The 27,973-nt window shown below is 39.9% G+C and overlaps 4 protein-coding genes and 1 pseudogene across 7 annotated transcripts; 2 read left to right on the top strand and 3 right to left on the bottom strand.

Annotated features, from left to right (window-relative positions):
• Positions 1 to 2,096: 2,096 nt before the first annotated feature.
• Positions 2,097 to 4,694, top strand: LOC121798250 (mitochondrial substrate carrier family protein B-like). The gene is made up of 7 exons (XM_042197159.1): positions 2,097 to 2,480; positions 2,672 to 2,848; positions 2,944 to 3,093; positions 3,357 to 3,458; positions 3,578 to 3,648; positions 3,732 to 3,799; positions 4,062 to 4,694. Exons 1-7 carry the CDS (start codon positions 2,295 to 2,297, stop codon positions 4,298 to 4,300), a joined length of 993 nt encoding a protein of 330 aa, XP_042053093.1. The 5' UTR covers positions 2,097 to 2,294; the 3' UTR covers positions 4,301 to 4,694.
• Positions 4,695 to 4,811: 117 nt separating this feature from the next.
• LOC121802848 (ABC transporter G family member 23-like) lies at positions 4,812 to 6,829 on the bottom strand. The gene has a single exon (XM_042202546.1). It carries the CDS (start codon positions 6,737 to 6,739, stop codon positions 4,838 to 4,840), a length of 1,902 nt encoding a protein of 633 aa, XP_042058480.1. The 5' UTR covers positions 6,740 to 6,829; the 3' UTR covers positions 4,812 to 4,837.
• A 121-nt stretch (positions 6,830 to 6,950) lies between these two features.
• LOC121772375 lies at positions 6,951 to 10,588 on the bottom strand (annotated as a pseudogene).
• Positions 10,589 to 16,676: 6,088 nt separating this feature from the next.
• On the top strand, positions 16,677 to 19,336 carry LOC121747264 (PRA1 family protein A1-like). 2 transcript variants are annotated; one of them, XR_006039168.1, is made up of 9 exons: positions 16,677 to 17,092; positions 17,269 to 17,309; positions 17,400 to 17,478; positions 17,611 to 17,697; positions 17,770 to 17,858; positions 17,939 to 18,010; positions 18,086 to 18,209; positions 18,373 to 18,422; positions 18,995 to 19,336. XR_006039168.1 is itself a non-coding variant. In XM_042141276.1 (8 exons), the coding sequence occupies exons 1-7, from the start codon at positions 16,935 to 16,937 to the stop codon at positions 18,187 to 18,189; spliced, it is 630 nt and encodes a 209-aa protein (XP_041997210.1). In that variant the 5' UTR covers positions 16,677 to 16,934; the 3' UTR covers positions 18,190 to 18,209; positions 18,995 to 19,336. The 2 variants fall into 2 exon arrangements, 1 of the variants encoding a protein (XP_041997210.1); XM_042141276.1 differs by lacking the exon at positions 18,373 to 18,422.
• Positions 19,337 to 20,575: 1,239 nt separating this feature from the next.
• On the bottom strand, positions 20,576 to 24,482 carry LOC121747243 (uracil phosphoribosyltransferase-like). 3 transcript variants are annotated; one of them, XM_042141251.1, is made up of 14 exons: positions 24,300 to 24,482; positions 24,096 to 24,182; positions 23,914 to 23,992; positions 23,791 to 23,826; positions 23,646 to 23,704; positions 23,328 to 23,405; positions 22,957 to 23,038; positions 22,610 to 22,658; positions 22,326 to 22,387; positions 21,879 to 21,946; positions 21,323 to 21,378; positions 21,176 to 21,223; positions 20,967 to 21,077; positions 20,576 to 20,805 (listed from the first exon to the last, which is right to left on the bottom strand). In XM_042141251.1, the coding sequence occupies exons 1-13, from the start codon at positions 24,399 to 24,401 to the stop codon at positions 21,026 to 21,028; spliced, it is 858 nt and encodes a 285-aa protein (XP_041997185.1). In that variant the 5' UTR covers positions 24,402 to 24,482; the 3' UTR covers positions 20,576 to 20,805; positions 20,967 to 21,025. The 3 variants fall into 3 exon arrangements, with proteins under 3 accessions (XP_041997185.1, XP_041997199.1, XP_041997191.1); XM_042141265.1 differs by having other exon boundaries at positions 24,096 to 24,210; positions 24,300 to 24,443; XM_042141257.1 differs by lacking the exon at positions 23,791 to 23,826.
• Between the last annotated feature and the right edge of the window lie 3,491 nt (positions 24,483 to 27,973).

Raw genomic sequence — 27,973 nt, 5'->3', positions numbered from 1 at the left:
GTGATTCCCTCATTTATCCTTTTCGGTTTTTTAGTATATTTAATTTAATTGTAAAAGCCAATAATTTAGGCCCTAGGATCTTGGAAATAAACGGCTGAGATGAAGAAGGAGATTTGAGAAAATGTGGAAAAAGGATATGAATACATCCATATATATATGTATGTATATGATGGCGTACGTTTCATTTTCTAACAAGTGATCTTTCTATAGATATGGAGTTTTTGCATATAAAAATTCACTAAAATTTTATTAATATGATATTTTTGTTATTTTCTCTAAAACTCCATTTTTACGCGTGTATATATTTTTACTAATTTTGGAGTCTCCTTGATCCGTGTGAAGAATACATAAAGTTATAACAATGGAAAAATGGATAGGAAGAAAGAGGTGCATTATGGTTACACCATAATTAAAATGACAATTTGACAACTTAAACAAGTAATATGCGATACAAAGGCAAACAATCTGCGATACGAAATCAGAGCCCTATGGTGACATCGTAGTTAAAATTATAACTTAGACAAACAATATACAATACATAAGCAAGCAATTTGCGACACATAAGCAAGTTACTCGGCATATAGTTCCAAGCAATTTGCGATATGAAATCATATATAATCAAACAATATGCAATATATAGGCAAACAATCCTGACACGTGGCAGACTAAGGTTGAATATGTTCCTAAATCTAAGGATCTTCATTGATGGTAGGTTGTAATTTTAATTAGAATTGTCATTTTAGTATAACCATAACAAGAAATCTTCATTTGTGTAGTACTAGTTTTATTTTCAATTTCACATTGAATATTTTACTACTAATTGTTCAATTCAGCATCGATTGTAAATATAAATGAAGATAGTAGTACTTATTCAATTTATCATCCATTTTTTCTCTTCCAAAATCTTTACAATTCCCTCAATAAATATATGAAGTGGGTATTCAATTTATGTTTCAAAATCTTTTCACTTTCACGTCTCTCAATTGTATAAAAATTAAATATTTTTACTTATTAATTTTATTTAAATATTCATAATGAAATTCTTGTTTTAATTTCTACAAACCTCTACTTTTATAGTAGGTATAGATATAGATTACTTGATGTAAAATGAAAAAAACGAGAAGCAAAAGAAATTTAATGAGATATTATTGGTATAGTTTTTAGGTGAAGCATATGCCGTTTAGTTTCCGAGGAAACTAGGTTAAATTTAGTCTTGATCACCTGTTGTTTTACTTTCACAATAATTTAAAAAATTTATGTTGGAAAACAATCAAAACCCTGGAAACAGTTTAGTAATTAAGTAAGAGTAGTAAATAACTTTTAGTTGTGAGTGAGGTACCAATTTAGTAAATTGAAATATCGTAAAAACTATTTTGAGGGATAGTGATTTATCTCTGTAAACAATACTCTATACCAGCTAAAACCAGTATTATTTGATAGTACTCCAGCTAAAACCAGAAAGGGCAAAACTGTCTTTTAAGGTGTAATCCATTATTGAGCTGATCATTACTTAGCGGTGAGGATTGTTTATTCCCATTAATAGGCTAACCGAACCGAACCGAACCGAACTAATTGGGAGCTAAGCTAATTGGCTTCCCCTAATTTCCTCACCAAGTAATAAATAAAACAACTCCTTCTACTACTTCCCATCGACCAATCATTGGAACCTATGTATTTTAATTCAAACTTTTCGAATACTGTGATAATGGTTTATATACTAGTAACTTTAATGTTGTTTACCTATGTCTACCCTATTCTTTAAGAATCAATGCAAATCCCCTTTCAGAATTTTAAGTTATTAAAACTTTATGATATGTCGTTTCCTTTTTCAGTTAATAATACTTCCCTAAAAGAAAAAAAGAAAGATGCGCTTTATTGAAGAAATGGTGCAACTGTGTAGAAGAATATTCAAAATGGGCTTTGTGTTAAAAGCCCAATGTAAAGTTTGGGCTTCAAATTGTATAGACCCCCGGCAGAGTTTAGTCATCACTATAAAAAGAGGCCCAGGCCCAGGACCGGCCCATAATTCATGTGGTGTGAAAGCTCTTGGCTTTCAAATTTCAAGATTCAACGTAATATTCCACGGAATCAAATTGACTAGGGCTTTTCCACTAAGTTTTAGTTTTATGCCATTTTCATAAATCTGAGAAATCTCCGCGTGGAATGGGCGGGGAGTTCGATTGGCTTCTTCGTCGCCGTCAATCTCGAATTGGATTTTCCTTCGACACGCTGAAGATTTTTAGAGGACTTCTGTGGCGTTGTTGATTAGGTTTGCTGATTTTCTGTTCGAATTGATGGAAGCTAGAGTTGGAGTGGATGGCGGCTCCGCCGCGAGGAAGTTTCTACACCAACAATCGCGGCCGCAGCAGCCGCAAATATCGCAGATTGGCACGGTTCCGCAGCTTCTCGCCGGTGGCATCGCCGGAGCTTTCAGTAAGACATGTACTGCTCCTCTAGCGCGGCTCACCATTCTGTTCCAGGTAAATTACGTCTTATCCTTCCCTTACTCTGTCTTCACTCTGTTTTGTTGCTTAAATTGGTGCGGAAAGTTGTAGCCAGATAAGCTTACTGAAAAAATCGACGTTTTATTTTAGTCCACAAATTTGTCAAGATGTTTTTGAAGCTTAATTTTATATTCGTCTTACAAATTTCTTTTTTAATCTTATGGTAGCTGCAAGGCATGCATTCAGATGTTGCGATACTGAGTAAGCCTTGTATATGGCGCGAGGCGTTACGTATAGTTAATGAAGAAGGTGTTAGGGCATTCTGGAAAGGGAATTTGGTTACCATAGCCCATCGTCTTCCTTATTCTTCAGTCAACTTCTATTCTTATGAACAGTACAAAAGAGTGAGTAATTTTATTAAATTGAGCATATTGCATTACTATCATGGTTCAAGCTTGTTCACGTGCTGACAATAGAGGTATTTTCACTTTCCTGCCAGATTTTGAGATCAATACCCGGTCTTGAAGGTAATGGAGAACATCCCCATGCAGATGCATTTGTGCATTTTGTAGGTGGTGGCTTGGCAGGAATGACTGCCGCGTCTGCTACATATCCTTTGGATCTTGTTAGAACAAGGCTGGCGGCACAGGTAAAGTATTGCAATGCTGAAATTGAAGCATGACCTGTTTATGTTTAGCCATAACCTCTGGATCACTGAAAATGAAATACTAGGAAAAAAAGAAGTAGAAAGAGAAGAAATGTCACAATAACGAAGGCTTGCACGACATCACTCTAGAACCTCAAATATGTATAAATATGTTTGAGATAGTGGGGGAAGCATTATGACCCTAACTGCAAATTCTCCACTTTTGAATTATTATTATTAACTAATTGCAAACTTTTTTATTGTAGAGGAATACCATATATTACGAAGGCATTAGGCATTCAATTCGTACCATCTGCCGAGATGAAGGTTTTTTTGGCCTGTACAAAGGGCTAGGAGCAACATTATTGGTAACTTTCCTTTGCCTTTAAATATGTCTTTTTTCCTTTGCCTTTATACATTATTGGTACCTTTCCTATGGTATCCATAGAGAATTTTGATTTTATTTAGTTTATCATTTGGGCTACAGGGAGTTGGGCCCAGTATAGCGATAAGCTTTTCGGTTTATGAGGGTTTGAGATCTTCCTGGCTCTCTCACAGGTAAAAGAAACTTAGTTATTTTACTTCAATTTTAGGCATCCTTTTTTGTATATAAATGGGCTTAAAATTATTTATTTGACTAGGCCTGATGATTCTACTGTATTGGTGAGCCTTGCTTGTGGTAGTCTTTCTGGCATTGCGTCATCAACAGGTGAGCCTTGCCTATGGTACCTTTCCTGTTTTTCTTGACTACGATACAAACGTGGTCCAAAATAACTAGTTCAACTGTATCATTAAGTCAAACTTGAATTGATGCTACACATTAGATTTATAAGCAAGCAAGCCCTCATGTTCAACACCTGGTAACTTTGTACTGAAATTAAAGGGATGAATGTTTAAACTGCTCAGCTTGGCCAGTTGTCCAAGTCTGAAGGTGAAGAATGCACTAACTTGATATATTTGTTTGGCTGTAGCGACATTCCCTTTGGATCTCGTAAGGCGAAGAATGCAATTAGAAGGTGCTGCTGGTCGAGCCCGGGTATACAAAACTGGATTACTTGGAACGTTGAAACACATTATCCATTCTGAAGGCCTCCGTGGAATGTATAGGGGGATAATGCCTGAATACTACAAGGTTGTTCCAGGTGTAGGCATTGTTTTCATGACCTATGAAACGTTGAAGAAGCTTCTAGCACAAGGGCCTTTCAGTTAGTTCGATCGCTGCATCTGGTCATGGCTTACCAGTTCAGTTGTCAACCTCCTAAAACCCTTGGCCCTAAGGGAACAGTGAGGGCCAGTTTTGATTTAAATTGTAAGGGATGTTACTAATATAGGTAGATAACTCTAATTTGTGGCGGTAAATTATGTTGCTGCCAAAGACGGTGATGTCTCAGTGTAAAGTCTATTGATATTGTTGAATTCGGCATCAATGATTTACTCTAGCGAACATTTGTTGTAGTTTTAGGTCTTCCATGTCAGTAGATTTTGTTATGATTATTTGATCAAATGTTGTCACACTTGAAACAGTTTTGTACGAGCTGAGCTCTTCAGCTCTGTTGATTTGTATTATTACAAATGAGATGATTTAATTCATTACATTTTTAAAATTGTTGTATTATTCAATTTCACCTGTGAAGTTCATTGATGTATTGCTTCTTTGAGGATAACACGCTTATGGAAACAAGTGCCCTCTCATCAACTTTGATACATATAGAAGCAGGAGAAAAAAAATTGATTTGATTTTATTACATCACAGATCTGTCTTGGAAACCTTCCGGGTAAGAAGAACCCAAGAAAGTATCCGATACAAAACGAAGAAGGCGAGCATGATGGCAACGTTGATCCATCTGGTGTCCTCCTCCAGTCCCCTGCTCTTCAACACATCTCTCCCGGTGAGCACACACACGCCAGACCTTGTCGAGAAACACTCGCCTCTCTCACTCCAATACTCGTTGAGAAGCAGAGAATCAAGAGGGTACCGATAAAGAGACACATAATACATGAAAAGCCAGTATTTGGGAATGAACTCTCTTGGGATGAAGTAGCCCGAAAACAGAAAGAAAGCTCCCAAAGCAGTGCAGATGAGCGAATTCCCGGATATGAAATCCGGGGATATAACGCTCAGAAACAGCACCAGAGAGCTCGCCATCAGCACGATCAGCCACACAACCAACGTGAAAAACAAGAATGCAGAATACGAAGGGTTGAGCCCAACAATCCAATACAATGGCACGGAAAACAGAATCGCCACCACAAACAACAAGGGAAAGAAGATGATGGTGTTGGCGATCAAGTAGGAGGACACTCTATACGAGCCCCTCGATGCCTCCTTCATCAACACGCGCCTCTCTTGAAGATAAATAGGCAAAGCTTCCACCGTTGAGGACAGCAGAAAGCTCAGACTAAACGCGAATAGGCCTAATCTCTCTGCAACTCCGCCTTCGTCTTTCCCTACTCCAACATAAACGCTCCCCAAACCCAACCCTCCAACTAGAGCTTGCATCGTTCGAGCCAATAAAAGCTGCTTAGTTCTGTAAATAATCTTCCATAACCTAACACACAACACCATTATCTCATATACTCGCCAGACAAATGGATCACTGCCTACTTCCTTCTTGGCTCTTTCAATCTGCAGCGTTGAATACGTATTCGTATTCTGCCTTTTCGAGTGGGACTCCTCAAGAATGGATACCATCTCCATTGAGAACTCGAGAGGGTTGATCTGTGGTGGGATCTTGAACCCCTGCTTCGTGATGGCTAGCTCTAGAGACTGGAGCGAGCCGTTGTGGACCACTGAACCGTGGGAGAGGATCAAGAAGTTTGGAATGCGTTGGAGGATTCGGTAACTTGGTTGGTGAATAGAGAGGATTATGGTCCTCTGCCTGCCTTGAGCCATGGACGAAAGCAGCTCGACTACATGGAGAGCCGAGCTGCTGTCGAGGCCAGAAGTTGGCTCGTCGAGAAGCAAAATGGGAGGATCATGGATCACGTCCACTGCGATGGAGACTCTCTTCCTCTCTCCTCCGGATATCCCATGATTGTCTTCGTCTCCGACGAAAGTATCAGCCACATGGACGAGACCGAGCTCTTGCATCAGGCAGTCGACTCTGTCTTCTCTGTCGCGAGCAGTCATCTCCTTTAGCCTGAACTTTGCACTGAACATGAGTGTTTCTTTAACCGTGAGGAGAGGGAAAAGGGTGTCTTCTTGAGCAATGAAGCCACATATCTTTCTAAGATGTTCTTGGCTGGCCACGATGTTGTCGTTGAGGACGATGCTCTTGGGATCAAAGTCTCGGTCGCGTACCCGGCCAGAGACGATTCTAAGGAGGGTGGACTTTCCCGTTCCGCTCGGGCCCACAACCGCGAGGATCTCGGAGCTTCTCGCGACAAAGGAGACGGATTTCAGAATGTTGATCGGTGGCAGCTTAGCACCCCCGGGAACGAGGGTGGAGAACCATGTGTTTTTGTGAACGGTGTAGGATAGGTTGGTAATTGTGAGTTTGTAAGGTGTTTGGGTGTGGTGGTGGGGTGGGGAGTGGTTGGAGGAGGAGGACTGGCTGGTGGACTCCTCCGGCGAGTCCGACGTGGAGAAGAGCACCACAGAGTCATCTTCTATGGTTGCTGATGGTGGTGGTTGGAAGCATGTAGCCATTGTTGAATGCTACGAAGATGATGAGAATATAAATGGAAAATGGAGACTTAAAGAGAAGAAGGTTTCAGCTGGGAAGAGGAGGTTGAACCAACAAAGGACTATTGCAGCATGAGATGACACATTAGGCTATGGTTGGTCATCCATGGAGGTTGACTCTCTCTCTCTCTCTCTCTCCAACACTAATAGTTATGACTTCAAAGGAAGCGTAAAATAAACTCAAGATAAGATTGATCCATATAGGCTTACAACGTCTGTACAAATTTGGATTTTCAAGAATTAAGCGTGAATATATATATATACAGCACAGGCATGCTTTCATGTTGCTAGGAATTTACAGAAGGAAAATAAGGTGAAAATAAAAAATAAAGAATTGAAATTAAAGTGATTTTCTTGGTACGGCACCGGTTTCAAGAAGAGCTAGGATGATGATCTCCCTTCAACATACCAATTTTTTGAGACCTTGAAATGTTATGCCTGTTCTTGATGGCATTAATGTAATTCTCGATCCGGTATCGGTCCGAGTTGGTGAGGGAAAATTGAGGATTCAAAGCGAGGCTCGGTGCCTCCACTAGAAGAAAACGGAATAGGTGAACGGATTTTGAGTAGAAAATCACAGCACTTTCAGTATCACCCATATATTCATCTACCTGCAACCAATCCACAAAAAATCTCACATTCTTTACCCTGTCATGTTTGAATATTTTTGGTAACATTCTTTACCCTGTCATCTAGCAAATATCGAACTAATACTTACTGCTCCGTGTCTCCCCAACGCTAGAGCAGATTGATATATTAATTCCATAGCATCTGGGATCTCCTTATTCCTAAATCAAGAAACTCGTGATTTCGTCACTGAATAAATTATAAAGCATATATATCCATCTAATACATGGATATGAATAGAGAGATGGCAAATGGAATAGCCTCAAATCCTTGTCAATTAGTTATCCAATTAAAGAGCATGTTAAACTTTCATATTTCAGGTTCTTGATCGCGGGCGTCTATGAGCCAAAAACTCTTGCATATGGACAAGATTAATAGGGTTGGTCCTCGTACCAGGCTCTATTACTTTCGCAAGTTCCTCAGCATGCTCAACTTCTTGAAGAAATGCTTTCTCTATCTGTTCACTGATGTTAACTGGCCCCTCTGCCTATTCGCAATATTATTAAGAAACTCTTCACCAGATGAATTACGCCCAGCCTGAGAGACTTCTCTTGATCTTGTATCATCACGGCTTGGACTTCCATGCATAGCTGAAGCTGCATGAGTGTGACAAATGTGCAAAGCTTGCTTCCATATAGCAAGAATAACGAGCTGAACTGAAAAGGCTTCTAGCTGCTTTCCTCCCTTGATCTATAAAATGAGAGCCATATTTTTAACATACCTCAAACAGGACAGTTGGGAGATTCATGTTATATAGGTGATATAAAATACATCTCAAACTAATGACGATATACAAATTAGTGTCATAATCTAGCAAGATTGCTCAAGCTTCAGTCAAAGTTCTTTAAATTACCTTGTCATTTACTAACTCAGTGATGGCAGCTGCAAAGCGCTGCAATGAACTAATCCGTATCGTGTAGTCAGTTGATGGCAGCTCTAAACTAAATAAGTCATTCACTGATCCATGTGAAATCTCAGGAGCAGATAGCGGACTTTCTATACCTCGTGCGCCATCAACTTTACCAGTTCACCCCCCAATTATCGGAAATGGAGTAGTATAAATATTTTCAGGATGAGAAGGTGCACTTCCATATTTAGACTGGAAATAACTAGCCTTGAAAGCATGCCCTACTGATGGAATTTTCATTGGAGAACCAGGGACAATCATGAATCCTTGTCTATGGACTCCACTGGATCATCGACTGTCAAGTCATATCAAATTAGACAGATAAATGAAAAGCTACTAAGCAATATAAGCTGTGCTTAAAGAATCTATGCCACAAAAGAATCATCCTCCCTCCGGCCCCTAAAAATAGAAACTTTCTTTTTTTTAGGAAATATCTTTATTTCTAATAAGGTGGGACCCATTTTCCACTAACTCACTTTTCTTTCTATCCCTCGCTTACTTTACCAATTTTGCATTAAAACCCATGTCATCTCAAATGTTTCTATTTTTAGGGGATGGGGAGTATAAGATTATCAACATAGCTACCTTTTTTAGGATGAGTATCTAGTAGTAAATCAAGGTCCATGGTTTTAGGAGACCCCTTGAGCTTTCCTTGGAGGCTGTCTACTCTGGGCCCTGTAATTTCTTCTTTAAGAGGAGAAAATCTCTCGTGCGTTGACTTTTTGGTGGTTGTTTCTGGGTAAGATGGACTGACAATAGTGCCACTGGATTCTTCATCTAGACTAAACGGTAAACACTCTTCATGCAAACTTTCCGCTGTATTACATTCAGGTAAACAATCTTCATCAAAGCTTTCATCTGTATTCCCCTCAAGAGGGAAACCATCTAACACTCTTTCTGATTGCCTGTTTCTGCAAAAGAGAAGTTTGCAACAGAAAAGGAACATATGTATTATCATGATCGAATAAACTTGCATATTGTGTTCACCTGAATGATTCATCAAGTTGTCTTTGAGACAGATAAGGATGGTTAAAAAACTCCTCAAATGTCAACCGCTACACTGTATAAATAAGGGTGTCAACAAATTGATATGTATTTTTTTTATAAAGTAACCATACAATTTTCATAAATTCAGACACTCCAAAATCCGAATTTTTTTGTATTGATCAAACAATGGAATACCTGGATTGCCCCGCAGCAATTTTCTGCACAAATCCATGCAGTGCATACTCAAATCCTTTGCCTCAGGTGGGAACTTCAAATCAGTTGCTTTAATGATGTTCTGGAGCAGCTGAGGAATACAGTTCAGACAATGTTTTGTTACAAGCAAAATACAGCTAAAAAGCTTAGAAGCAATCAAACTCTAAGATAACATACCTGTATCTGGTTAACTCCTGTAAAAGGAGTTTTCCCGGTTACAAGTTGGAATAGAATGACACCAACACTCCAGAGATCTGCATGTTTTATTGGGTTAATACTAGGAGTAGGAGAGGATTAGAATGTGAACTATTGAATGCCACCTTAGCATCATATCTCAGGAGCTGCATTATTTCGGGAGCCATGTATAGTGGTGAACGACATAAAGTTTCTGCAAGGCCTAAAGGTTGTAGAGATCTGGCAGAACGAAATAATTTTTTTGTTTCAAATTCAAGCTTTACATTGGTATGTGCCCATACAAGTTACAGAGAGTAAATTTATGCTACTATTTCATCATACTTGACTAGCAACATCACCAGAAATACAAGATTCAAGAGAAAATAGTCATGCCTTGCAAAGCCGAAATCAGCAATGTTCAGGATGCTGTTGTCACCGTTAGATGAAAGGAGGAGATTCTGTTCAGGATTCAGGCACACTATTTCAGTTCATAACAACTATTCAAATTATGGTTACATTTGGAACTATTGATTGATTAAAGACTATAAGAACCTCACTACAGAGATAAAGTAATTGTTTCAATGCACACCTGAGGCTTTAAGTCCGGGTGTATAAGATTGTTTTCGCGGAGAACTTTGAGGCCCTCGGCTGCATATCATAAAAATTATGAAGAAACCCTCGGCTGCATACAGAAGAGGGCAAAACAATAAGTGATACCTAGTTGCTGCATAAAGCGCTTTGTAGTTGCCTCGGAGATTCCTCCTTGGAGTCGTTGAAGATGAATTGAAAGGTCACCTCCTCTGCAATACTCCAAAACAACGTACATCTTTCCTGGCTCCTGAAAATGCGCAATGAAACTTATTTCACGCAGCCATATCGGTAAAGACTTAAACCGATATCTCAACAAATTGACTGCTGCGCATAAGTATGTATGCAGTCTGCTGACATTAATGTAAAACAGGACATATTGAATTTCCCTGCGCATAAGAGCATCCACAACCGTGCTCTGGCCAGCGAGCACGGTTGTGGGCCGGCACCACTATTCCTGTCTACTCTCTGGCAAGAGCACAACACCCACAGCTGTGCTCTTCCGCAAGAACGAGCACAATTCAATTTAAAATTCAATTAAACAAAAACATTTCCATAATACGAAAATTCATTAAAAAAACCGAAATAACATTACAAATTACAAATAAATTTAAAAGGACATAATTAAAATCTAAAAATTACATAATTAAAATTCTAAAATTAAAAAAACAACTACTCGTTGCCGAATTTCGCCCACATGTGTTTGATTAGGTCTTCTTGTAGCTGAATGTGGGTTCGGGTATCGCGCATTGTGTGCCTTGTCTCGATCCTCTGGCCAACCGTCGTATGCGCACCTCGGCGTGGGGGAGACCTCGCGGTTGAGCTTCCGGCTTCATCCTCGTCGTAGAAGCTAGCCGCACTCGGTCCTTCGTCGGCTATAATCATGTTGTGTAAGATAATACACGTGAACATGATGTCGGCAATATTATTCACGTACAACAGCCGAGCCGGGGCCTTCACAATGTTGAATCGGGCTTGAAGGACCCCGAAGGCTCTTTCGACGTCTTTCCGCGCGGACTCTTGACGCTGCGCAAAAAGAACCCGTCTCGGGTCGTGCGGGTTGCTGAGCGTCTTCACGAAAGTCGACCACCTTGGGTAGATACCATCGGCGAGATAGTAACTCATGTGGTATGTAGTTCCGTTGACGGTGAAATCGATAGCCGGTGCTACACCATTCATCACATCATTGAAGAGTGGTGAAAAATAGAGCACGTTCAAGTCGTTGTTGGATCCGGCAACGCCGAAATATGCATGACAAATCCATAGGGGGTAGTCGGTGACCGCCTCAAGGATAAGTGTTGGGCCGCCGCTTTCGTGACCGCTTAAGTGTTGCCCCCTCCAAGCAGTCGGGCAATTCTTCCACCTCCAATGCATGCAGTCAATGCTGCCAAGCATTCCGGGAAAGCCATGGACTGATTCGTGAAAACGAAGCAACCGTTGGCAATCATCGGTGGTGGGTACCCGAAGGAATTCATCACCGAAATCTGAACGAACGCCCTCGCAAAAATTCTTTAGACAAAGGATTCTAGTGGAATCACCGACATGCAAATACTCGTCGAAGAGGTCGGCCGTTTTCCCAGTAGCGAGTTGTCGGATGGCACACGTACACTTCGGCAACGGCGTGATACTTTGCCGGTCGGCTGCATCTGGACCTGTTTGGAAGAATTCAACACGTGCGGACAATGTGTTGACAATTCGCATGAACAGGCGCTTTGACATGCGAAAACGGTGCCTGAAGTAATCTGCAAGAAACCGCGGCTAGTCGGCAACGAGCCTTTCGTGAGCTCCCTCCCGGTCACGATGGATGTAGCGACGAGTTGATCTAGTTCGTTGATAAGGAGGAGCGGGGGTATTCGCCGCGACATATGCTTCGTAAGTGGCCCGATGTTGTTCGTAGTATTCTTGTTCTTCGCGCTCCGCTTCCGCCATAAGATGGGTGAAATTCATTTGAGGTTTTGAGTGAGGGATGAATGTGTTGATAGTTTGTATGAGAATTATGAATGAGAGATGAATGAGAGATGATTTGAAGTGATAAATGGATGATGAATGTGTGTATTTATAGATGATTTTGGGGGAAAAAAATAAAAAAATATATATAAAAAAATTCAGAAAAATGGGCAAAAAAACGGCCATATTTTTGTGATTTGGATTTTTTTTTATCATTTTAAAAAATTAAATAACGAATTTAAATAAAAAAAAATTCAAAGGCAACGGCTATGCCGTTGCCCAATCGCGTGCCGCCACGTCGCCTGCTCGCTGGCGCAGCGGCGGCGAGCCTCATCCTTGCCAGCGGCGCGGACGGACGCGGGGCCGGCATCCACCGTTGTGCATTCTCTAAGAACTTCCCACTGCACTGTCACGTCATACGGACTTCCCACTGCACAGTGGCGGAATTCCCGAAGAAATTCCCACATTAAAAAAAATTCACAAATTCATAAATTAACCACTTTCCGGAAGTAAAGAATTTACGGAATTAAAATTTCGACGCGAATGGGAAAAAATCCATTAAAAAAAAGAAAAGTACATTTCACCAAATAAAAAAATACATTTCAATAATTACAAACTACATCAACGACGACCCCTACGCTGCACACTTCTTCAATAATATCGTTTTGGAGTCGAACATAGGCTTGTTTTTGGCGCATGTCGGCAAATGCACCTGTGCCCAAATCCGAGCCATAGGGTCTTCGTGATGGCCACTACCACTACCACTACCAGCCATTACTATCATATAAAAGAAATTTAGAGAGAGAAACTTGTTAAATAAACAATAAATAAATAAATAAATCGGAATTCCGCGGGAGTCGACGCAATGGCGGACGTCCCTGAGGAATTCCGCAGAAGGCCGCGGACCTACGACGTCCTCAGCTCAATTCCGTATCCGTACCATTCGTGCCTAATGGCGGATGTCCGCCACGAAATTTCGGCACATCCGTGGGAATTCAACGGCGAAATCTCCCATTGCGGATGCTCTTAGAGATTTTGATGGCTTTGGCAGTAAATAAATAACATAACTTGGGACTGAACAAAATTCTTTCTTCACGTTACACAATTTAACTTACATAAACAATAATGCTTCAATAATTAATAATTGATTAATTTAGAATCTATTGGATGGAAAAAAAATGATTCTTAAAGATCGTGCCTGCAGTGCGGTCTTGCCCTGAATACGGACTGAGTTGAAGACTTTGATATAAAATGTGAAGATGCAGAGGGAGGCGTTTATTCAATTCTCCCAAAAAAAATACTAGCTTCAAAAAATCGCAGCAGAGTTATTGAATGTTGCGTGACATTATGATTTTAGTCCAAAATATTATCTTTTGAATTATTTAGTGCAGTACAATTAAAAACAGGTCAGATTTAGTCTTTATTAGACAGCGCCGTTTAAAATTAACAGTCAACGAATGTTTAGCTGATTTTAACCGGATTAGATTTTTAGATTGGAATTTTTTTTTAAATAATATAGTACTCCTATTATTCTAAAAAAACAAATTTAAAGAAAATGATGTCTTTTAAAAAAGCTAAAAATAAACTTAACCCCTAACAAAATGAAAATCGGATTTTCATAAAGGAGAGGGGGCGCCTCCTTCTTCCCCACTCTCGTCGCTGATTCTCTCACTCTGCTGCCCATGAGGCCGTCGTAGCCGCCGTGCGACGGCACGTAGCGGCCATCTCCTCCAGCTTTTTTCTCCACGGCGAACTCAAATCTCTCGGCTTCTTTTCCTCCTCTTTTCTAAAATCTCATCGCCTTCAAGCTTCTACAATCCCACCAACAGCGGCGGTGTGAATAAGTGTTGATTCTATTTTTGTTTTTCGTGGAATTTGGTTTCAATTTGTGTAAATTGACTGTAGATTGCGTAGTACAGCTATGGATGCAATTTAAATTTATTTATTATTGATTAAGTTGAAATTTATAAACACTAAATTGTACTAGTTTGATTTACTCATCGGTAACTCTGTGTTGAGAAAAGAGATAAAAATTTTTGTTTTGTATTTTTGGCGTTTTTTGAAGACATTTAAAATTTTATGAACAAAATATTAGGTTATAATTTAGGCTCTAATAAAGCATAATTAGTTACTTAATTCCGTCAAAATTAACTAAACAGCTATTTGACTGTTAGTTTTAAACGGCGCAGTCCAAAAAGGACTAAATTTGGCCCGTTTTTAATTATGTTGGACTAAATAATTCAAAAGATAATGTTCTGTACCAAAATCATAAAATCGTCATATGTTCAGGACTACTTTTGGCCTTTATTCATATCTTTATGATGCAACTACCTATCCATTTGTAGCAAGCTAGAGTTCATACGAATTTAGGGACGAATCTAATGTAGCTCGCAAAATCGCCCACCTTAAGAAAAGTCATACTCAATGCTATTGTGATCATTTTCATATATTGTACTAAGTTTTTTTAAATTCAAAAAATCTATTCATTTAGACTAAATAAATTTTTATTTCCAAACAATAAGAGCATCAGCAATGGCGGACTTCCGCGCGGAATTCCCACGGACGTCCCGGAATTCCGTCGCAGATATCCGCCATTAGGCGTGCCCGCCACGGATACGGAATTGGGCTGAGGACGTCGCAGGTCCGCGGCGTTAAGCGGAATTCCGCGGGGACGTCCGCCATTGCGTTGACTCCCACGGAATTCCGCTTTATTTCATTTTTTGTAATGTCTATATATACCGCTCGTTGAACTTCGTTTCATTTCGTACCACTTGTTTTAACAAGTTTCTCTCTCTAAATTTCTTTTATATAAAAGTAATGGCTGGTAGTGGTAGTGGTAGTGGTAGTGGCCATCACGAAGACGTAATGGCTCCGATTTGGGCACGTGTGCGGGAGGCCGCGGCGAGGGAGGAACAAGAGGCCTCGGCGCCAGCGGTGCCTCGACCCATCCACCGTCGCACTATAGTACCCCGCGACCACCTCACTGCCCACCGTCGGTCGTACGAGGACTATTTTTCACCGAAGCCACGGTTTGGGGAGACCCTATTCAGGCGACGGTTTAGGATGCAACGGCCGTTGTTTATGCGTATCGTTGGCGCTTTGTTGCGTCGATACGGATATTTCAGGGTGCGAGAGGATGCGGCGGGTAAACCCGGCCATACACCGATTCAGAAGTGCACTGCCGCACTGAGGCAGTTGGCGTACGGAGGTGCGACGGACATGTTCGGCGAGTCGACAGCCCGCGACTGTCTGAAGTATTTTTGTCAGGGCGTTAGGGAGATATTCGGGGATAGGTATCTTCGGAAGCCTACCCCCGAAGATTGTCAGGCTCTGCTGGATATGCACGGGGCTCAGCACGGCTTCCCGGGGATGCTGGGCAGCATAGATTGTATGCACTGGGAATGGAAGAACTGCCCCGCTGCATGGAAAGGGATGTACACTACCGGTTTCAAGGCCAAGAATCCCACAATGATCCTTGAAGCGGTAGCTGACTACCGGTTGTGGATATGACATGCCTATTTTGGAGTAGCCGGGTCGAACAACGACATCAACGTCCTTCAGTCGTCGCCCTTTTTCAACGACCAGTGCATGGGCGTCGGTCCGGACGTCAACTTCGTCGCCAACGGCAACCAGCACAACATGGGCTATTATTTGGCGGATGGGATATACCCGATGTGGCCCGTCTTTGTGAAGACGATCAGATGTCCAACGGATGCGAAGAAGGTATACTTTGCGCAACGTCAGGAGGCAGCGCGCAAGGATGTGGAGCGGACATTTGGTGTGCTCCAGGCTCGATGGACGGCAATGAAGGGTCCATCACGGCTGTGGTACGTTGACAACGTCGCCGAGATCATGTACGCATGTATTATCATGCACAACATGATCGTCGAAGATGAAGGTTCAGCACTTACCGATTGGGCCAATGATGATGCTGATGTTGCGGGTCCAAGCCACGGCGTGGCCACTAGCAATGTACGCATGGGGATTCCCCATGATGACGTCGATCGAGTCCGTGCATTTGCCGACATGCGCCAAAAACAAGCCCACGTTCGACTCCAGAACGATATTATTGAAGAAGTGTGGCATCGTATGGGTCGTCGTTGATGTAGTTTTTAATTATTGAAATGTATTTTTTTTATTTGGTGAAATGTACATTTCTTATTTTAATGAAATTTTTTCCTTATTTTCGTCGAAATTTTAATTACGTAAATTGTTTACTTCTGGAAATTGTTTAATTTGTGAATTTGTGATTTTTTTTAATGTGGGAATTCCGTAGGGGAATTCCGACACTGTGCAGTGTGAAGTCCGTATGACGTGGCAGTGCAATGAGAAGTCCTTATGACGTGGCAAGAGGTGTTTTTGGGAATTCTGTGGGGAATTCTGCCGGGACATCCGCACCACTGCGGATGCCCTAAGATATTATTTCAAACAAGTTGTCTGGGTGGTGTAGTCTCACACACCAGACTAGTTCGAGGGGCTCAGACGTTCCTTTGTTTTTGCAGCCTTGATGAGTTATGATCGTCTCCATCTCTCTCTTCTTCAAACTTGTTCCTCTCTCTCTCTCTCTGACTTATCACCAAATTAGTCCAAACACGAAATCCACCACTGCCTCTTTCTTCAATCCATAGTTTTTCTTTTGTTTTTGTTTCCTAGTCCTCTTCTATTTGGTTGCTGCTGCCTTGCCTAGGGTTTCTCCCAATTAATTGTTCTGGGCGGATGGATTGGAGCAACGTCACTGCTGAGGATCTGGTGGAGGCGCTGCGAGAAGTCGACTGGTCGTCCCCGCCGCGTCCATTCTCGGAGTTCTTCTCCCGATTCTCTCTTCCGCGCTCTTATGCCAAATGGAACAGTCGCCTCAAATGCAACCTCTACTAGTTCGATCCTTCTCCTTATGCTTTATTCTCATCGATTCATTTTTTTCAATTCTCTATTAGCTTGCCATTAATTCTACTATTTCAGTTGCTATTTTTTTTCCCGTTTCCAGTGCGGATGTGAAATCAGTTATTGAAGCGCAATCCTTACTTTTGTATTTATCATCTTATTTTTGCAGTTACCGGACCAATTATTTCATCATGATTGTTTTCATTCTTGGTAAGAAAATGATGGCGGATGTTTGTTTGTGTGCGTGCTCACATGATTATTTAATTGCTTGAATTATACTGCTAAGAATGGTAATTTCAGGGATGGGGTTTCTTAGGAGGCCGCTAGCAATTGTTGCAGCTCTAATGGCAGCTCTGAGCATTGCTTTCCTAAATGATAGGTATGGATTACATTGTTGCGAGACCTGTGCTTATTGTAACACATAGTGCTTTTGATTAGACATGATGTGTTTTTTTGGATATGCTGTTTTTGTTCTCTGCTTTCTTATATTGCAAGATATTTGTGCATTTAGCTTTGCAGGCACTTTTAATGAGAAAGTCACAAGAACCGTTCGTCAATTTTCACCACATCTAGCTGCCAAAATGAGGCCTCCCCTTACGTAAGCATTACTACATCTCTACAATTGTTATCGCTAAATTACGCTCCTGACTTAGGGTTATAATTGAGTTAGGCCTGTTATTCGTGGGCGCCCATCGTCTAGACGATCCATACATATATGTGGATGGCCACGCTGGATATTTTCCTTGGCATTTTCCATAGGTATGAGATATTTAGACGTATTTATCGACAATTGTTAACAGCTTGATGCTGGTAATAATATGTAATACTTCTCTCTGCAGTGAGCTGCATCCTTTGGTTTATCTCTTGTGGCATTGTTACTGTCTTGTGGGCATTCACTGTTGGTCTACTTGGTAAGTTTACCCCTTAGTTTCATATACTTTTCTGGGTTGAAGCTTTTGTACATCTCTGACCTCTTTCTCTCTCAGCCACCCTCATTCATGCTAGCTTTAGAACGCCAAACCTGAAAGCTCGGCTGAATACATTCCGTGAAGAATTCCGCGCAGTTTGGCGCAATTATAGTGAGCTGTAGCTTGTGGTAGCTGAGCACATGTCAGTTTCTTTACCCTGAGAATGTCATAATATCTAATCTTTACATTTACTTCAAACAGTATATTTCTATATGTTTAATTGATTATGATTGCATTTTGTTGCATTACTTATGAAATGGATTTCTTACAGTTCCAGAATTTTAAAGTTTCTTAGAAATTGTCAGGGTAGCTTGGGAATTGGGATAATTATATTCTGCATACTTGTCCCAGCCAAGTGAGTCTCATATGTGCTCAAAGTGTTATTTGCGGTCTCTTCAGTTGGATCTTGATGTATCTGTTTATGTACAAAGTGCTTCTTGACATCCTTACTTCATTTTGCAACTTCATATGATGTATGGTTGTAAGAGTCGTGGGGGGTTTTAAATTAGTTATAAATAAACGGCATGGATGTAAAAGCTACTAGGAGATAGTTTTATACTATCAATGTGTTCACCTTCCACTTTTAGGAAATCGGGGATATATATGATTGGCCATTTCACATTTATGAATACCTACCTTCTGTTGTAAGGTTGTTTTGAATATCTGTTTTCTGAGAAGAAAGATAACCATAGTATTTTTCATTGTCATAAGAAAACATGTACATTTTGTTTCCCTGATATATGTTCCATTCTTGTGCATGGTAAATCTAGAGTTATTGTGGAGCAAGCCAAGGATGATAATTTGACTTGTTCAAGCATATCTTCCTTACTTTTTCGATAAGTCATACCCCAAGTGAACTAAATGAATAAACCTTTGTTCATATTAAGCTTCACCATATTGACCAATGAAATACCTCATCTTTTTCAGCTTCCCATTCTACTTGTGGGATTGGTGTGCTTATGAAGATGGTGTGTTATGTTCTCTGGCTCATTTCTGCGTGGCTGTCAATTCTCATGGAGCATGTTCTGCAAAGATTACAGATAGAACATTGTAAAGCTGTTGGATTCCATATGATTTAGTATTGAGAAATCTTTGGAATTTATATTCAAAGATTTCTTCTTGTGTTGTATAGAAGTCCACCTCTTATCAGTTTAGTGCCGTGTATAAAGTAATAGCAACCTTTACCTAAATTGTGTTAGAAACGTGTATTTTTGGGATGTTTTTTGTGGTGTATTATTGCTAACTGAATTTGTTAGTTTTTCTTGCTTACGAGAGAATATGTAATTGCAAACATATTAAAGTGCAATCATGAAGTCGGTTTAAAAAGAAAAAATAAGTCGGTTGTGGAATGACAACACATCAACTAGAGAGATTAGCCCTTTTCATAGATTAATTAAGAAAGCATGGGGTCAGAACTAAACAAATGGTAAGTAATAAAAAAGCAAAAGAAAAATACTTATTAAAGGAAATAACAACGCAGGCGCAGTTAACAAAAGATGGGAATTCCGCAAGATAGCTGAGCACCTTCTGATTATAGTGATTACATCCATTTCTTACAAAATATAATTGTGCAATTTGATAATACAAAACTCCAACTTGCACCTCAAATGAGGCCCACAAAACATAGGCTAATTGGAGCATATTCGAATATGGATTGGTAACAATTGCAATATAAACTCCAAGGATTGATTGCATATACAAATGCAAGCATTTCACTCTTATCTTTGTATTCTACAAGAAAAAAGGAACTCAAAAGGCAAAGCCCCGTTCCAAAAAAGGTGCAAGAATATATGATCAGATTCAGTTGGCCTGGCCAACACATGTAGAAAACAAAAAACTGTTCCGCTTCTTTAATTTTACGGTGCTCTTTTCGTTAAAGAACCATTATTATAAGCTCTTTTAAGATAGCGTTAGAGCACGGATTAACCAAATCTACAAAAGAAAATGCAATTAAATAGGTGTATGAAAGTGAAATATTAAGGCAGATTTAGCCATTTAGGTCTCACCCATGTGCACTATGCATATCATCTCCTAGATTTCAAAAATATAATACTACCATGCTACACATATATATATATATACACCCCACGCACTCTCAACTCTCAACATTGGATACAGATATAATCCTGGATGGGACCCAGCAACAGCCGAGATAACTGAAGAAACTGATGGGATATTATGAGCAATGGGCTCAAGCTTTGGCCTCAGCATGTGGCTTCATCTTGTTGATCGGCTTGGTTTTCTGTTGCCTGAGCACCAAGCCGCCACCGCATGGAACCAACGGCAGCAGCACTGGCGCCTGCAGCTGCAGCTGCGACGGTGGATATTTTGGTGTCTAGTTTGTTTAACCTTCCTGGTTGTAGGATTATAGTGCAACTTTAGATGTTGTAGTCGTAGATGGGTTGGAGTTGATTCTTTACTCCTTTTTTTCTCTCTCTCTCTCTTTCTCTTATATGAATAGTCTATTCCTTTGGAGTACTATTTTATTTTTAATGTGTGATATAATTATTTGCCGCAAAATGATTTTCAAATATGCAAATAGTATACAAAAGTAAGTGCCATACAAAGGTAACAAAATCAAAATAATATAAGGTCATGAAATTCAAGCCACATGCAAAATTATATGGAACTGAATGATATTTGTGATGGTAGAAAATATTTTTTTTATACTCCATTTCTTAAGCCGCAAATTGTAAGTGATCACCGGTGGGCTTGATTTGAATACACGGTAGAATTACCTGAAGACATGAGTTCAATTAACTTAAGTCAGTCACAAAATTGCACTAACGTTTTTCATTGAATGATTTCAAGGTTTCAATGAAATATCAAACTCATTTCTATTCATGAAATAAATTGAGTCGTCAATAACTTTGAAAATTTTAAGCAGAGACTGGCGTACCTTGCTTCAAACAAAATTGGGGGTAATGAAGAATGGGAAGAATAAGCTAAAAGCCAGATTTATGTGCCGAAGCTACGGTCTCCAGCATCTCCAAGTCCGGGAATTATGAACCTGAAAAATTACAATTAGGAAATGAACCGAAACAATAAAAAAGAACTCAGCATAAGGCAGCAGCAATTGATTAGCTCCCCCTTGAAATAGTAGCCTACCCTTTCTCGTTAACGGTAGGGTCAAGGATTCCGGCATACACATGAAGCCTGAGAAACAATAAGAGGGTTTCTTAACCCATACCTTGCAAAACCAAGAATATAGGGTCCCAATATAGTATAGTCAAGATAATACATAGATATATTTACCCGGGGAACTTCTTGCTCAATTTTTGAAGGGCAGGAGGGGCAGCAACAGCGGCTATCTGCATCAAACATTCATGCAACCAGTGAATATTGTACATGCAGTGGGAAAAAAATGTTGACAGAAGCGCGGGGCACACTGGGTGACAGGCAGGTCGCCCCAAAAATCGGGGCGGACTAGCAGATGTGGGTTCTCATTTTCCAGTGATATTCACGAAGAACTTAATTGAAGAAGTAGGAGAACATAGGATTTGAACATTAATTATATATGAGTTGTTTTAGGAAAAAAAGATTTGATAAGATTTTGAAGAGTTTAGGCATTTGAAATCGGCCCAGGCTTGCCCCTTGAATATTGCTCGCCAGCCACATTGGGGCGATTCCTGTCCGAGCCCCGTGCTTTTGGCAACCCTGGTTGGAACCATGTCAGCCAGGGGTCATTAGGATATTATGACAAACAGAACCGATGATGAAGGGGACACACAAGTGAATCGAACAATGTTATGGCCACATATGTGAATTAAGATATACTCCAATAAGCATTTTGTTGACATTGAAAACGAACCACTTTTATTTGCTTATTGTCAACCCCTCGGTCCTTTATCAATTGTATAGCTGCAACCACTGTACCACCTGAAACATTATGAGAAGAAACATTAAATCATATCACCAAAAATACTTAATTTGAAATGCACACATGCAGCAACAGTGAGATTAAATCCTTTGTGCTCTTTGAATGCTTTAACCTATTACCAAATAGCTATTATACTTTACAGGAAATTATTCTATACATAGATTTGCATAACTCCTCTATATGTGGCCCACCTAATGAGCTTTCAATAGAGAAGGCTTTCTTGCAGCTGAAGGGCAACCTATATTAAGTATATAGCATTGATTCTGACCGAATGCCAAACTGCAGACTTGCCTAAATCTACCTTCCAAGTAATTCTCAGGACAATAAATATTTGTATTATATCAGCAATTACAAATGATGATATTTGAAAATCTATACCTGTTGCAAGCATGGGATCAACCACAAAAACTCGAGCACCTTCAGGAAATTTAGCTGGTAACCTGTTTTATAAGTACAAAGTCGATTAGACTAATGAAAAGCCTGACATATGCGACCACTATTCAAAAAAGGAAGAAACTGGAGGCAAATCTATCCAAATGAAAATATTCAATTGAGCGTGCATTTATACAATTAAGAGTACAGTGCACTAGAAAGGGTTTGAAACATAAAGACCACATTTAATCTACTTAACCGCAATAAAGTTTTTTGCAAACGGCACTTACTTGTTTAAATATACAGATGGCTGAAGTGTCTCTTCATTTCTGCTGATGCCTAGCATTATTAGTTCAAATAAAATGCAAAGATCCAGTGAAAAGGCAATTTAAGTTGGACAAGCATGAGTTAATCAAAATACAAAATTAATAAATCAGTGGATCAAAGATAATGCATGAGTAGACAACTAAATAAACAACTAAGAATTTGTCAAATATGAAACCATCACCAGTTTGCTTAAAAGTTATACACTCCAAGAGGGAAAAGTGGCATTTAGTGGTACATTACATGTACAACCTGCAATGATTGAAATGCAATCCATTTTATATTAATCATAAGAAAAACAACATATCCATACCTAAATGATATGTATTTGTAGCTGGCAAAACTGATGGTGCATGCTCTGCCAAAGCCAGGCCAGCTCTCAATATGGGCACAATCTGTAGGATAATGATTGCCTCAAGTCTTAAGCCCAAAATCCAACTACCAAAGCATTATAGCCATAAACTCAAACACACACACACGCATGGGCATGCACACATTGTTTCCTTATAATTTATTATACCTAAGAACAGAATCATATAAAAGGTTGGAAGAGACACACATTGTTTCCTTATAATTTATTATACCTAAGAACAGAATCATATAAAAGGTTGGAAGAGAAAGAAGAATGATGATGGAAGACAGAGTGTGTGTGTGTGTGTGAGAGAGAGAGAGAGAGAGACTAACTGAAATGGGTTCCCTTGGATCAATGAATTCCACTTCAGTAGCACCCATTGGCGACTGGATCTCTCCGCTGATAGTTGGCTACCAGTAATTCATAAAAACACAAAACTTGCAACTTATTAGCATATGCATAGATAGATACTCTAGTAATAAGCTTAAGCCTATGCTCGAAATGCTGTTTAAATAAACCAAAAGTGTTCACATTGCTTATGCAGTCTTCCCATTTCATGATATTCATGCATTGTCATCAAAGTTATCTTCTTTTTTTACTTTATTTTCTGCTTCCTGTTAACATGTAAAATGGGAGCTGTGAAAGCTAACCAGCCACTCCCTTGAGGCCTCATATATCAGCAACCTCCCAAGCTCCGCCATAGCATTCTCTGAAACAGCATAGTCGAACAATTAAATAAGAAAAAGAAAAGAAAACAAACAACGAGACAAGACGAGGAAGCCTGCAAGAAGAAACCTTCATGAATTTGGGATACTTTAGCATATTCCACACCTAATTCAGTAAACTACTATTACTAAAATTCAAGATTCACCTCTTCATTTTTCTACTAACAAAATTTGAGCAAAAATTGGGACTTACTGAATACAGGACAAGGCGTCTGCTCATTCCGAAGAACTGAAATCCAATGCTTAATTAAAGGGTGCGGCGGGACGAACACCTACCAAGTCCAACAGCAAACCTCTCAACTCAACATCATACTCAATTTCTCACTAGAATAAATAAGTCATCAAAATTATCAGCATTTTATCAAACAAACTAACCAACATTCTGTTCCCAGACAGTGACACACCAGATTTATCAGCCGTCGCTTGACAATTCCGCCGTCTACGAAAATCCGAGCTCAAAACCTGGTGAGTGCTACAAATATTAAACAATCTGAAAAAGTTTCCTAAAAGGTTAGGGTTTAATTAAGGAAATAAATGAAAATACTATTAATGGTAGCGACGTGCATAATATCGACGCACCTTGGTTGGATTGAATGTGGGTGGGTGTTGGAGCGACGACGTGAAGAGACAAGTATAGCAAGGATATCGCAAAACCGGTGAATTCATAACGGCGAATCCCATTTTCTTCAATCCAAAACAATTTTGTAATATGAGAGCGAATCGGATATCTTTCCTGCAGATATTTCCTTTCCTCAAATTTCGAAAAATATACTCCTCGCATCCGCAGTGGTGCGGACGTCCTAAAAACTTCTCATGCCACATCATACGGACTTCTCACTGCAGATGCCACGTCATACAGACATCCCACTACACAGTGACGGACATCCCCAAGGACATCCCGACGGACTTCCCACATTAAAAAAAATCACAAATTCATCAATTTAACAATTTACGGAATTAAGCAATTTACGGAAGAAAAATTCGAAACGAATACGGAATAAAATTTTCATTAATTAAAAAAAGAAAAGTACATTTCACCAAAATAAAAAAATACATTTCAACAATTAAAAACTCCATCAACGACGACCCCTCCGCTGCCATACTTCTTCAATTATATCGTTCTGAATTCAAACATGGGCTTGTTTTTGGCGCATGTCGGCGAATGCACGGACTCGCTCGACATCGTCATGGGGTATCCCCATGCGTACATTGCCAGTGGCCACGCCGTGGCTTGGACCCGCAGCCGTAGCATCATCGTTGGCCCAATTGGTCAGCGTTGGGCCTTCATCTTCGACAATCATGTTGTGCATGATAATACATGCGTACATGATGTCGGCGATGCTGTCAACATACCACAGCCGTGATGGACCCTTTACTGCCGCCCATCGAGACTGGAGCACACCAAATGCCCGCTCCACATCCTTGCGCGCTGCCTCCTGACGTTGCGCAAAGTATATCTTCTTTTCATCCGTTGGGCATCTAATCGTCTTCACAAAGACGGGCCACATCGGGTATATCCCATCCGCCAAATAATAACACATACTGTGCTGGTTGTCGTTGGCGAAGAAACTGGCGGCCGGACCGCCCATGCACTGGTCGTTGAAGAGGGGCGACGACTAGAGGACGTTGATGTCGTTGCTAGACCCGGCTACTCCAAAATAGGCATGCCGGTAGTCAGCTACTGCTTCAAGGATCATCGTGAGATTCTTGGCCTTGAAACCAGTAGCGTACATCCCTTTCCAGGCAGCGGGGCAGTTCTTCCATTCCTAGTGCATACAATCTATGCTGCCTAACATCCCCGGAAACCCGTGTTGATTCCCGTGCATATCCAGAAGAGCCTGACAATCTTCGGGGGTAGGCTTCCGAAGATACCTATCCCTGAATATCTCCCTAACGCCCTGACAAAAATACTTCAGGCAGTCGCGGGCAGTCGTCTCGCCGATGTGGAGGTACTCGTCGAACATGTCGGCCGCACCTCCGTATGCCAACTGCCTAATTGCGGTAGTGCACTTCTGAATCAGCGTGTGGCCGGGTTTACCAGCCGTATCCTCCCGCACCCTAAAATACCCGTATCGACGCTCCAAAGCGCCCACGATACGCAGAAAAGAGCGGACGATGCATCCTAAACCGTCGCCGGAATAGGTTATCCTCAAACCGTGGCTTCGGCGCAAAGTAATCCTCATACAACTGACTGTGGGCAGCGAGGTGATCCCGGGGCACTATAGTGCGACGATGGATGGGTCGAGGCACCGCCGACGCCGAGGCCGCTTGTTCCTCCCTCTCCGCGGCCTCCCGGAAACGTGCGTGTATCATCCGCATCATGTGTTCATAATGCCCACCACCACCACTACCACTACCACTACCAAACATTACGGAAATATAAAAGAAATTTAGAGAGAGAGAAACTTGTTAAAACAAGTGGTGCGAATGAAATGAAATGCAACGAGACGTATTTATTTATTTTTTTCAAAAAAAATGCAAAAATCGGGAATTCCGCGCCAACGTCCGTGGGAGTCAACGCAATGGTGGACGTCCCGACGGACGTCGCGAAGGACGTGAGCGGAAAGACGCGGACATGCGATGTCCGTATCGGACGTCCGTATCCGTTGAACAGTTGCACAATGGCGGACGTCCCGCACGGACGTCGGGCACGCCGGTCTGACATCCGCGCGGAAGTCTGCCATTGCGGATGCTCTAAGGCTATCAAACAAATAAATACTCCTCTAGTCCGCCATTAATTGATACACTTTAACTCGGAATTTTAAAAAAATACTCACTCTTGTAACTCTGTCTCTTAAAAATAGAAACTTTGGAAACGACACGAGTTTTAATACTATAAAATTGGTAAAATAAGAAATATAGAAAAGAAAGTGTATTAGTGGAAAATGAGTCTCTCCTTCTTCACTAGCAATACTTCAATCAATTTTCCAAATTTGCATTATAACCCGTGCCATACACGAAGTCCCTATTTTTATGGGACAGAGAGAGTAATAAATAGTTAAAGTGGAAAATAAGTAAAGTAAGAGAGAATAATGTAGGGAAAGTCTTCTCTACATTGTTCTCTCTTACTCTATTCTTTGTCCACATTAAGTATTTATTATCATTTTTCCAAACCGCATAGAAAAAAGAAATGTTTCATTTCTAATTGGATAGATGAAGTACAATTTTGGAAATTAAAGAATTCAAATCAGAATTGAGATATTTTTTAATTCAAAATCGTAAACTCAATTAATATTAACATAGCAGAGAAATGATATGTTACATACTTATGTAAGCTCTTTATGTGAGCACCACTATCGTTTGATTAACGTTGTTCGTTTTGATTTATATATTCGTTTGGTTCTAATACATTAAAAAATGTTATTGAAGTTTTAATTTCACAAAATTCACAAAAATCAAAGCTCAATTTGCTTGTTTTCTCTATAATTTCAAATAAATTAATAAAATTACAAATCTAGCTTTGATTTTTATGAATTTTAAAATATTATTTTTTAATGTATTATAATCAAACTAAATATATAAATCAAAACCCAACAACTTTAAATGTGCGTCTAAGAGAGTGGTGCTCACATAAGATATGTAGCATATCATCATTTCTGTAACATGGCATATAGTATCACATTTCATTTGTTTCATAATATAATGAATTGAGCTAAGCATTTTAATATTTAAAAAAAGAAAATATTAACTATATAAATTAAAATACTAAAACATGAGTCAAAACACATATAATTAATTTTTTAACGAGTTTTGAATCTAACATTCCAAAAATTAAGCATGAAGAAAATATCAGTTTTGAGCAAATAATTTATTAAAAACTGTTCTAAAATCCTCATGTGAATTATGACATAGAGGATTTACATTTAAAAAAATCAACGTAGAGAGAACTGATCAGATGCATATTGTAATTTCTACCGTTGTCGTGATAAAAATACGAGTTATTACAAGCAATAAATAATGAATTATTGGAGTACATCAATCAATACTATAGTAGAATGCAACAAAAAGGAATTGTTCATATGAAGGAGGAAACAAAAGTTCGAAAAACTTAACCAAAACGGCATCTACCGAAATTTATGAGCTTTGAATGCATAAATAATTCCCGTATAGACGCATTCCTGCATGTATTTATGGTATCACAACTGATATGTAATTTTTAATTTTTGTCGCAAATTTAGCAAATCACTAACTAATGTCAGCTTTCCTACAACACTGTCTTTGAAAAATATTAACGCACATTTTAGATTCGATTT

This window comes from Salvia splendens, chromosome 1, assembly GCF_004379255.2.
Source record: "Salvia splendens isolate huo1 chromosome 1, SspV2, whole genome shotgun sequence".
NCBI lineage: Eukaryota > Viridiplantae > Streptophyta > Magnoliopsida > Lamiales > Lamiaceae > Salvia > Salvia splendens.
This window is presented reverse-complemented; position numbering and strand designations above follow the sequence as displayed.

Excerpts from the sequence above, each read along its gene's own strand:
- LOC121747243 (XM_042141251.1), bottom strand. The coding sequence starts at position 24,401 with ATGGGATTCGCCGTTATGAATTCACCGGTTTTGCGATATCCTTGCTAT. Across the intron at positions 24,183-24,299 it reads CCACATTCAATCCAACCAAG|GTTTTGAGCTCGGATTTTCG; the intron begins GTGCGTCGATAT and ends AGCACTCACCAG. Across the intron at positions 23,039-23,327 it reads ATCCAAGGGAACCCATTTCA|ATTGTGCCCATATTGAGAGC; the intron begins GTTAGTCTCTCT and ends ATTATCCTACAG.
- LOC121747264 (XM_042141276.1), top strand. The coding sequence starts at position 16,935 with ATGGATTGGAGCAACGTCACTGCTGAGGATCTGGTGGAGGCGCTGCGA. Across the intron at positions 17,310-17,399 it reads CATGATTGTTTTCATTCTTG|GGATGGGGTTTCTTAGGAGG; the intron begins GTAAGAAAATGA and ends TGGTAATTTCAG. Across the intron at positions 17,479-17,610 it reads ATTGCTTTCCTAAATGATAG|CTTTGCAGGCACTTTTAATG; the intron begins GTATGGATTACA and ends TTGTGCATTTAG.
- LOC121798250 (XM_042197159.1), top strand. The coding sequence starts at position 2,295 with ATGGAAGCTAGAGTTGGAGTGGATGGCGGCTCCGCCGCGAGGAAGTTT. Across the intron at positions 3,459-3,577 it reads GGCTAGGAGCAACATTATTG|GGAGTTGGGCCCAGTATAGC; the intron begins GTAACTTTCCTT and ends TTTGGGCTACAG. Across the intron at positions 3,649-3,731 it reads TCTTCCTGGCTCTCTCACAG|GCCTGATGATTCTACTGTAT; the intron begins GTAAAAGAAACT and ends TTATTTGACTAG.
- LOC121802848 (XM_042202546.1), bottom strand. The coding sequence starts at position 6,739 with ATGGCTACATGCTTCCAACCACCACCATCAGCAACCATAGAAGATGAC.